Source organism: Garra rufa, chromosome 6 (genome assembly GCF_049309525.1).
Source record: "Garra rufa chromosome 6, GarRuf1.0, whole genome shotgun sequence".
Taxonomy (NCBI): Eukaryota; Metazoa; Chordata; class Actinopteri; order Cypriniformes; family Cyprinidae; genus Garra; species Garra rufa.
The window spans coordinates 31,639,945-31,653,662 of NC_133366.1; the positions used below are offsets into that span (position 1 = coordinate 31,639,945).

At 35.9% G+C, this 13,718-nt stretch overlaps 1 protein-coding gene across 1 annotated transcript; it reads right to left on the reverse strand.

The window, feature by feature from the left end:
• Positions 1–7,986: 7,986 nt before the first annotated feature.
• On the reverse strand, positions 7,987–13,367 carry bnc2 (basonuclin zinc finger protein 2). Its single transcript, XM_073842793.1, has 2 exons — positions 13,272–13,367; positions 7,987–12,288 (listed from the first exon to the last, which is right to left on the reverse strand). Exon 2 carries the CDS (start codon positions 12,093–12,095, stop codon positions 11,529–11,531), a length of 567 nt encoding a protein of 188 aa, XP_073698894.1. The 5' UTR covers positions 12,096–12,288; positions 13,272–13,367; the 3' UTR covers positions 7,987–11,528.
• Positions 13,368–13,718: the final 351 nt, after the last annotated feature.

Here is a 13,718-nt window from a genome sequence, read left to right on the forward strand (position 1 = left end):
ACACTTTCGTGACCAGGGCCCAGGGCTCCGCCGAGTTTGGGGCTTGTAGCCTTAAAGCTCTAGGAGGAGTAGCGTATAGAATTTTAGTCTCAGAAGAAGTTTAATAATAATAATAATAATAATAACTAGAAGCTAAAGTTCGATGACAAACTTTAAATGTTGGCTTGGAGAAGCAAACCGGGCAGCCTTCGGGCAAAAGGGCCAGCCCAGAACACTTAGAGCTCTGTAATTGAATTGTTGCTAGTAAAAATGCGATTATGATAAGTAATGCTTAGTATATTTTAGGCTAAAACAGCTTGCCATAGTGGATTAATGTATTTTAGGTTAAAACGGCTTGCCATACAAGATTCGTGCAGCGCCTGCTTCAAAGCCACGACGCGTTGCTGTGCGGTTGAGGCGAAAAGCAGAAATAAGCAAGCATTTAACCTTTTTATTATATGACTGTACTATTATTGTGTTGAATCGCTGGAGTGTTTGTATTAAAATACCTTTAAAAGACGTGCAAATGATGTCTTTGTTAACAGACACATAAATGCAGCCGTGCATCTCATGTTAGTTAAGCCTATGAAAAACGTCATTTGCACCCAATGTAGGTCTTTAAAATATTCTTCTATATTTATTGTGTGCAATCGCTGGAGTGTTTTTATTTAAATGCCTTTAAAAGACGTGCAAATGATGTATTTGTTGACAGACTGATAATGCAGCCATACATCTGATGTTCGTTAGTGAAACGTTTGAAATAGCTCATTTACACCCAATGCAGCTCTTTAAAATATTATTCTATATTTATTGTGTGCAATCGCTGGAGTGTTTGTATTTAAATGCCTTTAAAAGACGTGCAGTCATGTATAATTGTCAGTCGGACATCTCGGAGCTCATGTCTACACTGCTGAACACAGCGCTCTCTGTATGAAAACAAAATACTCACAAACAACTGCATTTAGCTGTTCATATTTTCTAATGGGTGGACTGAATTATATCGCTGCAATATTGTAATTTTAAAGGCGGTCAAATCCGTGCAAATTATGTCTTTCGTCTCCATGTATACTCGTTGAAGGCAACCTGTATGCGGTGAAGGAAATGCTTAGGGTTTTGAATAAATTCGCTCAAACAGCTGAATTCAGGTCTTGATGTGTTCTAATGGGTATTTACAATTAAATGGCTGGAATATTGTAATTTTAAAGGCGTTATTTATATGCATTTTCCACCGAAGTCAAAGTGAAAGTAAGTCACAGCTCGGTAACATGTTCGTTAGTGAAACCTATTGAACAGCTCATTTGCAGCTAATGTAGTTCTTTAAAATATTATTCTATATTTATTGTGTACAATCGCTGGAGTGTTTTTATTTAAATGCTTTTAAAAGACGTTCAGTCATGTATAATTCTCAGACGGAGATGTGAAGCTCATCTGTAACACACTCTCTAAAGACAGCGGTTTAACTTTTACACAAAACAGCTCACAGCTGAATGTAGCTGTTGATGTGTTCTAATGGGTATTTACATTTAAATCGCTGTAATATTTAAATTTTAAAGGCGGTATTTATTTGTATTTCCACCGATTTCAGAGTGACTGTAAGTAAGAGGTTTGAGTCCCGCCTCTTCAGTGGAGAGGTATTGCGCCTCTAGATGGCGCATTTTTTCTCAGCCCATTGAAATCCTATAGAAATTTTTCATGTAAAAAAATTAATATTAAATCAACTGTAAGTCTGATCATTCCAAAAAGATATAGCAACACTTTCGTGACCAGGGCCCAGGGCTCCGCCGAGTTTGGGGCTTGTAGCCTTAAAGCCCTAGGAGGAGTAGCGTATAGAAAATTAGTCTCAGAAGAAGGTTGAATAATAATAAGTTTAAATAGCATAACAATATGTTGGCTTCTCCAAGCCAACATAATAATAAGTTTAAATAGCATAACAGTATGTTGGCTCTCCAAGCCAACATAATAAGTTTAAATAGCATAACAATATGTTGGCTTCTCCAAGCCAACATAATAATAATAAGTTTAAATAGCATAACAGTATGTTGGCTCTCCAAGCCAACATAATAATAATAAGTTTAAATAGCATAACAGTATGTTGGCTCTCCAAGCCAACATAATAATAAGTTTAAATAGCATAACAATATGTTGGCTTCTCCAAGCCAACATAATAATAATACGTTTAAATAGCATAACAATATGTTGGCTTCTCCAAGCCAACATAATAAGTTTAAATAGCATAACAGTATGTTGGCTCTCCAAGCCAACATAATAAGCACGCACAACAGTAATAGTGATGCTTTGCCTATGGCAAGCACCACTAATAATCGGAAGTTTAAATAGAATATCAGTAAGTTGGCTTTCTCAAGCCAACTTAATAATCGGAAGTTTAAATAGAATATCAGTAAGTTGGCTTTCTCAAGCCAACTTAATAATCGGAAGTTTAAATAGAATATCAGTAAGTTGGCTTTCTCAAGCCAACTTAATAATAAGTTTAAATAGGATTTCAGTAAGTTGGCTTTCCCAAGCCAACTTAATTACCCTGAATGTTTGCTGGACGAACAGATCAGTCAATGGCGAGTTAATCCGCTACAGGTACTACTGGCAGCTGATTTAAATAATTGTAATTATTCATAATTAATTGTAATTGTTTATATACATTTCTCTTTTGAGCTAAATTTGCGACAAAGCGTGCTCCCAATAACAACCAGACAGCGCAGGATAGCACACATCATTCAGAAGAGTGGGAACAAAGCATGAGAGAATTAATTGAGCGACTAACCCAATGCAGGTTATTAGAAGAGAACCAGAATTAGACCAATAAATAAAACAATTGAAAAAAATTATTGCAGAGGGAAAATATCTCTCTCTGCTAACGGGACAAAGAGTTCACACAGTATATTCAAAAGATGTATTTGTAACATCAACTCTTATAACAGTCTGCAACCATAGCTCTTTTGTGGAATACTAAATACTCATAGCAACGCCTGACTGGTCAGACAATTTACCTGTGATTACAGACTGCTTGATTTGATGCACCAGAGCAAGTCCTTCAAACACAGAGGGTTAGTACTGCACCTGATCAGACTTGCTGCTCAACAGACCTTAAGCTCATCGTCAAATATCTTATATCGCAAGATATGCTCCCTTACATAGAGAGTGCAGGATCATGAATCGAAAGTAAAAGTGATCAGCAGTGGTGTCAAAAGTATTCACATTTATTACTCAGGTAGAAGTATAGATACTAGGTTTTAAAAAGACTTCTGTAGAAGTTGAAGTATCAACTCAAGCCTTTTATTCAAGTAAAAGTGTAAAAGTACTGGTTTCAAAACTGCTTAAAGTATAAAAGTAAAAGTAATGTAAGGAAAAAAAAAATGCCATTAAGAACAAAAGCTTAGGCCGCGCCACAGGGCCCTATTGTGCACTACCCCACCTCCTCAAAAAAATTTTTTTCTAAAGGCCATAATGACTATAATGTTATATTAAAATGTTAATGCTGAAAAATGTGGGATGCACTAGGCTACCTGTGTTAGCCGCATATATTGAAAATGAACGCATTTTATTACAATGCAAATACATTAAAGAACCATATATGTGTACTACTGAGCATTAACGTGTTTAATGGAGCGGAAGATATGATGACTAGTTGCTGCCTATAAGTATTGTGTTATCACAACATTGTCAATCGCGTTGTCAATCCCAAATGCTAATTTATTCAAATGTCTCTCTACCAAACTACCTACTGTAGCTTAATTTGCGGAGGACGAAGAGAAAGCACCTGTTTGATAAATGAGCCAGTAGTGGAGAATAATAACTTTTAAGAAATAATCTTTTTTGAGTAACGACCCCAACACTGGCTATGTCCTTGCTAGAGTGTGACATGATTTGTCATGTGCAGGTGCGATGGATCGCGTACAAACCAATAGGGTGACGGAATGGTAAATGTTTATACTTCTCATCCAACCACAATTAAATTCACTCTATCCGGATGGCATGATTTATATGGATTTTTTTTTTTTTTTTGAACGATGACAAGCCTGAATGAAAACAAGCCGAAATGAAATGGAAGTAACGAGGCTATTTTTAAAATGTAAGGAGTAAAAAGTACAGATAATTGCGTGAAAATGTAAGAAGTAGAAGTAAAAAGTCGGCTGAAAAATAATTACTCCAGTGAAGTATAGATACCAAAAATTTATACTTAAGTAAGGTAACGAAGTATTTGTACTTCGTTACTTGACACCTCTGGTGAACAGCTAGCACTTATTCTAAGCGATTTAAATGCCCCGCTTATTGATAGCGCCTCCCAGATTCACAAAAATTGTATCCAATATTAGAATGTTTGCAGGAGCAGGATCAAGAAAACAGTTGCAAGCAGGCCTCTAACCTGCGCTATCACGCAGCAGTGCAACTGGATTCCATAAATAAATTACACAGAATCCCAAGCCTATGCAATGATTAAATTCAGGCAAACTTAACGTACAACCTCTGTGAACAAATATAGCCTACATGATAAACAGGTAAATGAATTTAATACTTTTTAATATATTTTAAAGGCCTTAGTTTTCTCTAATTTGATTTATTAATTTTTAATACATTATAAGATGCCATGAACACCCTGCAATAACAATCAGACAGCATAACCGGATAGTCTAGGAACAAACATATTCCCAATACAACTATAGCTTTAAGGACTGCATGTTCCCAATACAACTATACAGAACGAGCGTGTCTGATGTCCGAACAGGAACAACACTGAACTGACTTCACTGATAAACAACCATTTACCATATCTCTTTGGAGCTGTGCCACAGCAGAAATGATTCTGTTTGCATCATGATCGTTATTCCTGTCTATCACCCCAAGCTGCTTGAATCTGTGCTGCGGAGTGCTATAAAATAAAGGCTACTTGACTTGATAGGTTAAAGCATGCAAAAGCATGATGTCAATGACAACAGATAAGTATAGTCAGTATAATTGCTTAGCTTTGCACAAGCATTTTGCTAGAAAATGACTTAATAGCCTAAGCAACATAAGCAAGCATGTTTCCAAGATTCAGGGAGCATAAGAGCTATCTTAGCTTCCTGAAGACATTCAGAGAATGGAGAGCGAAACACAGCCAGCTGAAACATGGAGCTTGATCTCTTAATCCTTTTTCATGTGGGAAGTAAGATCCCATCTAAATTATTCTTAGTCAGTCTGAACTCATGGAGTCCATATCACGATATAGCAATGTGTGAAGCAATGCTACCTCTGAATCAGGCACTTATGATCAATGCGCGGAACACTTGCACTTACCCCACGGTCCCTTACTTATGGCCCACCAGAGCGATGTCTTCCGGATTAATGGGCATTACAACAGCTTGTGCAGGGCAGTGCCTATTATGTGAAAAATAATGTTGAGTGCAGAATCATGTTAATGCAGCGACAAGCGTGTTGCCAATAACACAGATACCACACATTGTCAACTAAACAACTAAAAGAGCCTATGCAACATGTACAGCCTTAGCAACATGCATGTTGCCAATAACTGAGAGCATTAAAAAGAACTTAGCTTGTGAAGACGTTCGAGAGAGTAAAACATAGCAGCTGTGTCGAGGATGCTTGATCTCTTGATATCCTTCTTGGGCATGAAGTTTCCCTCTGGATTTGTTCTTGCGTTGGTCACATAACTCATAGAATCCATGTTGATAATGTAGCAAAGCGTGAAGTAATGCTAACTTAGTCACTTCCGGATTAGGCAGCTTATGATTAATGCGGTGAATTAATGCGGTCACCACTGGCTTGCTTGGTGTGGGACACTTAATTTCCAGTGATATCGTCAACTTTTGCCCAGATACTATTTGAACTCAAGTGAACTGGACATAACTGAATCAATGATGAACTGACTTTAACTGAAAATTAAGTGTTTACAATTGTCCTTTTGCATTATTGACAAACTATTTTCCTATTTAATACTGTAAAGCTGCTTTGCAAAACTCTGTATTGTTAAAAGAGCTACATAAATAAAGGTGACTTGACTTGACAATTCTCTCACAAAAGCTTCCACCAATTCCTGTCTTTTGTGAATGTTGGTGAAAGCATGCGTATTCATGTAAAACATTCCTATGCAGTATAAAATGTTATAGCACAGTGAATATTGTCTCAGCCTCTTTCCCCATGGCAAATAGCAGCGAGTACTTGCACCTCTCCTTCCTCTTTGTTCAAATTTATGGCGATCCGAAATCATGTGAAGCGTTGGATTCACAGAGACAATGTGGCGGTCTGACTATAATTAAATGATTCCGGAGCGTTAAATATTGATATCTTTTTTTAGAGGGCTCACAATGTTGAGGTTTTATTGAGAACAAAAGCTCAACAGGTCCACTCGGTCTTACATGCAATACATTTATATTTGACTCTGTCAACTCCAGTCACATACATTCACATAACATACTCCCAAAGCCTTATAGGTAATGTAGAGTAAGACACACCATAACACAACTTGCAAAAAAAAGTCTTGTCTTTAAAAACAAAGATTCTGAAGCAATGACTTTCAGTAGTGACTTATATAGTGGTTAGACCCACCTTATTTATGAAACCAATGAGTTGCAATTTGCGATAATCAATAGGTATTCAGTATTTTACATTTTACTGATATATTTGTGTGCGTATGTACTGTACATTGCTTGTGTTATATGTGACCCTGGACCACAAAACCAGTCATAAGGTTAAATTTTACAAAACTGAGATGTATACAACATATGAAAGCTCAATAAATAAGCTTTCTATTGATGTATGGTTTGTTAGGATAGGACGATATTTGGCTGAGATACATCTATTTGAATATCTGGAATCTGAGGGTGCAAAAAAAATCTAAATACTGAGAAAATCACCTTCTCCAAATTAAGTTCTTAACAATGCATATTACTAATCAAAAATTACATTTTGATATATTTACAGTAGGAATTTTACAAAAAATCTTCATGGAACATGATCTTTACTTAATTTCCCAATGATTTTTGACATAAAAGAAAAATCAATAATTTTGACCCATACAATGTATTTTTGGCTATTGCTACAAATATACCCCAGCGACTTAAGACTGGTTTTGTGGTCCAGGGTCACATATGTATATGTGTACTGGTATGCCTGTTAACCTGTTAATTACACATCAATGTCAAATTTACAGTGGTGGGAAGTTCCTGACTATTGTCATAATCTACTGTATATATCTAGTACTACATGCTCCTCAGTTATATGACTCTGTGCTGTTGCATTAAAGCAAACAGATGAACATAATATACAAATAGAACAGATATTAATAATGAACAGATAATATTATTTCAGTAATATATTTAACCTGCGTAATTAGTAGCTATTACAAGAAATGATCATGGTGTTTACACTGTTAAAATCTAATCAGAAAAAAATCTAATAAGAATAATACTGACACCAACCAAAACTAACAGTATATGAGCTTCTATCTGTTATTCAGAGTTTTCTAGTTAGGTTTTCCCGACTAGCTGTCTCTGCTCACTGCACAGTGGCACAGAAATTGATCAAAGCAGATGTTGAAAGCACATCATGTGCAGTACCACAACATGTCAAACATGCCAGAAATTATTGTTATATTCTGCATAAAATTTTGTTGTTTTATAAAAAGTAAAAAAAAAAAATGTTTTTGTAAGTAAAAAATGATTTAGGTAAATCTGTATAATATGTTTAATCATATTTCAATAACGAAAAGTAAAAAAAAAAAAAAAAACTAATCAGGTCTTTACTAATCAGGTCATCTTCTATGGCATAAATAGGAAAATACTGTTGTGAGTTTCATTAAGTGTTAACTTCCAACTGTGCGAAGACACTGTCTGATCCGAATGAATAAAGTACTTCAACGTGCCAGTGACTGATAAATCTTTAATATAAAATTGTACAAGAATTCTGATTTGTACAAAAATTCCATTTACACGCCATATGCATTTTATGCAAAAAAAGAAAAAAAAAAGAAAAATCAAGGTTATGATACAAGAAAGGTTTCAAGAAATGTAAAATCATTAAAGGAGGACATCATACTGTCTTATGGGATGAAAAGTAGACAATTTAGACTTAAAGTAGCATTAATGAGCTATTAATATCACCCATCAAAATGGATGCACTTTTCTTCAGTGGGCAATAAAGACAATCAAACAAGACATCTACATCAAACATCAAACATCGCATTAAAACAAACAAAAAAAGGGTTAACAAATATTTCAGGCTTATTTATTATTTTGTTTGTGGTTGCACAACACATAATATATTATACTTGCATTGAATTATGGACTATGGTTTTTCTTTCTTTTTCTTTCCATTGTATCACCGATCTTCATATAACTAATCACACTGATCAGAATGTTCCTCTGTTTATTTGTTAAATGTCTATATTTTGTTCGACTTAAGTCTTCTATTCTGCGGTTTCAATTCTATCATATCTTATTTTTGTGCTTTATCACTCCATTCCCTCGAAGGAACAGTGTTAACACAGCAAACTTACAGATCACCTTTGCAAGATACTACATTCTGTAATACTACTGTCTGTGATGGTCTTGTCCTCAGAGCTACAATGAAATATTTAAGGCTCACAGACTCTTTTAGCTAGTGGCTTCATGGTAAAAGCCTAACTCTGTGGGGACAATGCAGGACTGTAATGACTGTCAAACTCTGGACACCAGAGATCTTGATGGGCTCTCACAGAAGAATATGCTGGTCATTTATATGCTGGGAAAAGGAAAATATGAGCTGGAGGGGATGGTACAAGAGAAGGAATTTACTCTCCAAAAAAAGATCAATACATTATAGCAAAATGTCCTGAGAAATTGTTTATTTTCATTTGCTTCTTCACTCCTTCCCCTCTTCTCTCATACATATGTTTTGTTAAATGACTGAAACTAAAACCCATTTTTAAGATCGTTCCCCTGTCATATATTATGGCTACTCACAGGACTGCTTTATTTTGAAACTTTTTAAGGACCATCCATCAGACAAATTTAATGCTAACAAAAGCATAATGTGTAAGTAATCAGGGATTCAGATTTGGAAGTAAATTTATTTCAATAGATCTCAATAGATTTAAATTGAGGCTTTTTCTTTGTGCTCATGCTGTGTATCTTTCTAGGAGTCTTTAGTTTCACAGTCTGGAAAATATGGATGCCACTTCGTCATATCACTTTACTTATCTACATACATCTTATGATTATTATTACTGTTGTTGTTGTTGTTAATAATAATAATTATTATAATTATTATTATTATTAGGGATTTAATAAAGCACCAGCCTTTGTCAATCCTAAATGTGCATTATGTTTTAAGATTAACGGGTCCTCATGTCTCTTGTCATTTACTGATTAGTTATTGGTGCAAGAACTACAAAGTTTGGGCATTGTTTTTGAAGCAGTAAAATGCTTCTGAAGTGGCACTCTTTCATAGCCCTTTCAGAGAGCAGGAAAGTAAAATACCGCTGTGATTCTAGGGGGAAACTTGGCTGTATGTGCTCAATTTTCCCCTTATATGGAATAAACAGGCAATTACAACTCCTTTTCTGTGTTGTGTGCCATCCGGTGAAGTTAAGCGTACACTATTAGCCAGTGTTCCTGTAGGACCCCCACTGTGGCAGCAGTTGTGATGGGGGTAAGAGGTAGCGGGTAAGGTGGTGGCAGAGCAAAAGAAAACAGAGGAAGGAATAAAAGAAAAAACCAGAAGGAGAGTTTGGGCCTCTCCATGATGCAGTATTGTCAGCAACATTTACTGAATCACTGAATTTAATGAATTGACAATTGAATTATTACACAGATCAGTGGTGGAAATATCTCCAGGTTCTGTGTAGCAACACATATTGAATGACACACACTGCCATTGCCTCTTGGAAATATCTCTTAATCTTCATGCCTTCCATCATACCACAAGGCCTGCTACTGTTATAGCACATAAAGGAGGGAACAAATACATCTAGTGTTTGTCCAGCATTAATAACCTTTTGAACTGCATGGAGTTTCAGTAATGTAAATTAATTTCATTCATTCATAATTATATTTCATTTATTCCAATTGACAGCAACAGACATCAAAGGGCTATTTTGCATTCAGTTAATTTTTATAAACAGATTACTAGAAATAAATAGTCATATCTACATACCCACTAACTGGATCAAATTTAATAGTGCTTTCTTCTTTGTCTTGATATTGTGTGGCCAATAGACAATGCTTGCCAGGAACAAGATAAAGATGAAAATTTCAGCAGTTTTCAGAGGTTCTGCAGTAAATTAATGTCTAGAACTAAAGCATTTGAGCAAACTACCTAAACTTCTTCTCAATGTGTCATTTCTGTTCATGAGGTTTTGGAACATTGTCTTTGATTTGGTCACAGTTTAGAGCCTCTCGTGTGTGGCACACTGAAATGTCAATGGCATTTTTATATGATAAAATTGATCAAATTTAGAGACAAAATAAATTACAGGACACTTACTAACTCTTTTAAAGTAATACTACATGCAGTAGATCTACCTAACCTCTGGGCTAATTCAGCCTTTAACCATACACTTCTACTCTTCAAATTATATGATCAGAGTCAGTAATACTTATTTACTGCATTCAAATGAATATACCTGAAACACTTACTAAATGGGATGAATATTGGGTTTAATTATGTCAAAAGAGATTACTCTCATATCAAGATCTGGCACATTTCTGTTAAAGGAACAGTAATTACCGCTTGGCACTGTATCCTTAAAAAATGTCACTTTCACGTTGGACAACCATCATTGTAAAGTGTTATCCTTGTAATAATGTTACAAGTCCCACTAGTATAGTTGCAAAGTGCAAAATTGATTTTTTTTTCCTTTTTTTTTTTTGTACCAAAGCTATAAACATGAGAAAATAAAAGAAAAAAGGTACTTTGTCAGAGCTAAAAGCATGCTATCTGTATATCTAACAGGTAGATAAAACAAGTCACAAGTCACATGTTTTTACTTTTTCTTTTCTAAGGTAAAACATTCTTAAAGCCAATATAAATGAATCAAGCTAGGCAGATGCTACTTTGTCTTGCTTAACTTTTTTAAAATCAAAGTATTAGACCAAAAGTAAATTAAAACAAATAAACAAAAAAAGAGAAAATATCAACCATCAATACAACTGTTTCACACCAAAGCCCCTCACAACAATATTATTTACATGTTTAAGCCAGTCATGCTCTTGTATGGGATTCTTTAAAAGCTATTATTACACAAATACAAGTTTTTTTGTATGTTTGTTTGTTTGTTTTTTTCTTTCCTCATGATCATTTCTGCAGGCAAGAGTCACAAAATAATGACTGAGAAGAAGTTTGTGTGAAGGATGGAGAGATATATGATGTTCAGTCTTTTGCTTCCAAAAAAAACGGAAATGTCAAAAGGGCACAATTCTGCTCTAACTTTTCATATTTGAAAAGATGTTTGGAGAGAAACAATGCTGTTTTTATAGCATTTTGTTGCTGGGGAATGGAAAGGGGGTTGTTGTGTGGAGTATTTGGAACTTGAGGCAGTGTGGTGGGGAGGGATGTCTGGTCTAGTCAATCATTGTGGTATAGGGGGCATTTTTGTGTAAGTTGGGGTTCTGACTATGTCTGTTTCTGCTTCTCACAGACGAAAACATCATGTTACAGCCAGGTATTTTGCATTTGTGCATTTCACGCAGGTGGACAGTCTTGTAGTGCACCCGAAGGGTCCCTTTGTTACTGTACAGTTTGTGGCAGATGGTGCACAGGATGCCTCCTGTGCCATTACCTCCACTGGATGCCAAGACGGATGGTGAGAACGAAGGGTCACAGTGCAGAAGCCCCTCCTCTGTGGCTCCTTCTCTTCCTTCTTTGCTGGCATCCTCCATATCTTTTCCCTCCCTTGCCAGTCTCTTAGCCACAGTACTGGGGGTGCAGTCCTCATTGTCACTAGCACCCTCCAGGTCATCCAGCAGGATGCCCTCATCACTGCCCTCATCAGACTCCTGTGAGGACTGCACACTGCCACTTGATTGTATGCTGGAGGTGGTACTCAGGTCCAGCACCATGTAGTCATCACTGGGGCCACGACAATAGCCATTGCTGTGTGAAAATTCTTTAGCGACTGGGGTTCTCATTCCCTCATATCCTCTATCTCGTGGTGGTCCAGCATTCCCTACCCCCTCCAGTCCCAGATGGTGGTCAGCATAGATCGTTGACAGGAATTCAGCACGCAGCTCTTTAGGCAAGGTTGTAAGCTGGGGGTCCAGGACAATGTCATCCAGCTCTTTGGTCAGTAGTTTGCGGTGCAGGTTGATGTTGGAGCTATGTCTGCAGGGAAGAGAGGATAGGAATCCTGTAGCAATTTATTTGAACTGAAAACATATAAAGATCTTCAAACATAAATACTTACATACATTAAAAATAATAATAATAATAATAAAAAATCCTGTATTTTCATGCTTTTATTTGAGTAAGTGCATGAATGTGTGTTAGAGCACACTACTTTCTGACACAGCAGAGAGTTCAATAATTCTAACACAGCTTAGACAGTATTCTGCTAAAGTGTTTACTCCTGTCAGCATGTCTGCAGGCATGCACAAATGCAATTGACTCTGACTCAATTAAATACTCCACCACATTGAATGGGAGTTTATCAATTGATTTGAGCCATGGTAATGCAATAATCAAGGGAAACTCAATAGCATATTAACTCAGACTTGGACAGCATTAGTACACTGACTCACTCCTGAAGGTAGAGACCCATAAGCTTATTGTTCATTTAGGCTTCACTTTAATAAAGATGAGCTTTCTCTCACCCCAATCCAGGATCACATAAATCATAGCAAGAAAAATGACTTTACATCAATTTATCTAAACTTTGACTTATTTTCTTACAACTTTGTCTGCCTCTAGACAACTGATTGAGAACTCCCTCAAATATCATAAGACCATGCAATAAATAAGTCAGTACTTATGATGTGCAACTAACAGTTGGATAAATATAGTGGTTTCACAGAAAACAAAAGGAAACTAGTAATACTGATGTAGAATTGATTAAAAAACGGAGTAACAAAACCAAAATAAAGCAACCAAGATATCTGTGTTCACTGAGTTTCTGTGAGTGCCATACAACCATTGCCTACCACATGTCCAATCTAAAATTAATAATGTAGATACAAGAAAGCAAAAAAAAAAAAAAAAAAAAAAAAAAACCTCAGAGATCCCAGGCCATGCATAAGGGCTAAAAGTAACTTAAATAATCACCTAAATGTAACTGATAAATAGATTGTACAATGTATTGTAGAGCTTACCAGCAGTGCCATGGTTGATGCAGTCAAAAAGGGTCCCTTTTCTTTAATTATTTAGTTCCCTATCCGACATTCTCCTGCAAGAAGTAAAAATAAATTCAATAGAGGGACCCTTTCTGGTGATATAAGGTATAGAGGAGTGGACCACCAAAGCATCATCAACATTCAAGAGAGCAGTATACTAACTAGCTGTGGTGGTCAACTGATAAACATGTAACAATATGCTTGTGTACACATAGTTGACCATTATTGTATTTTGTTTATTTATACAATTTCAGACCAGTTCAACATTTTAAGAAGGTTCTGACAGGAAATAATTAGCTGTTTTCAATTATATCTTAAAAATATCTAAGGGGATAGCTAGTTGTATTCTGATTAATTTTAGCTATTATTTAAAACTTGTTCCTTGTGTCAGTCATTTTTTATGAAATTGATGATGCTTAAGTCGGC

Excerpts from the sequence above, each read along its gene's own strand:
- bnc2 (XM_073842793.1), bottom strand. The coding sequence starts at position 12,095 with ATGAGAACCCCAGTCGCTAAAGAATTTTCACACAGCAATGGCTATTGT.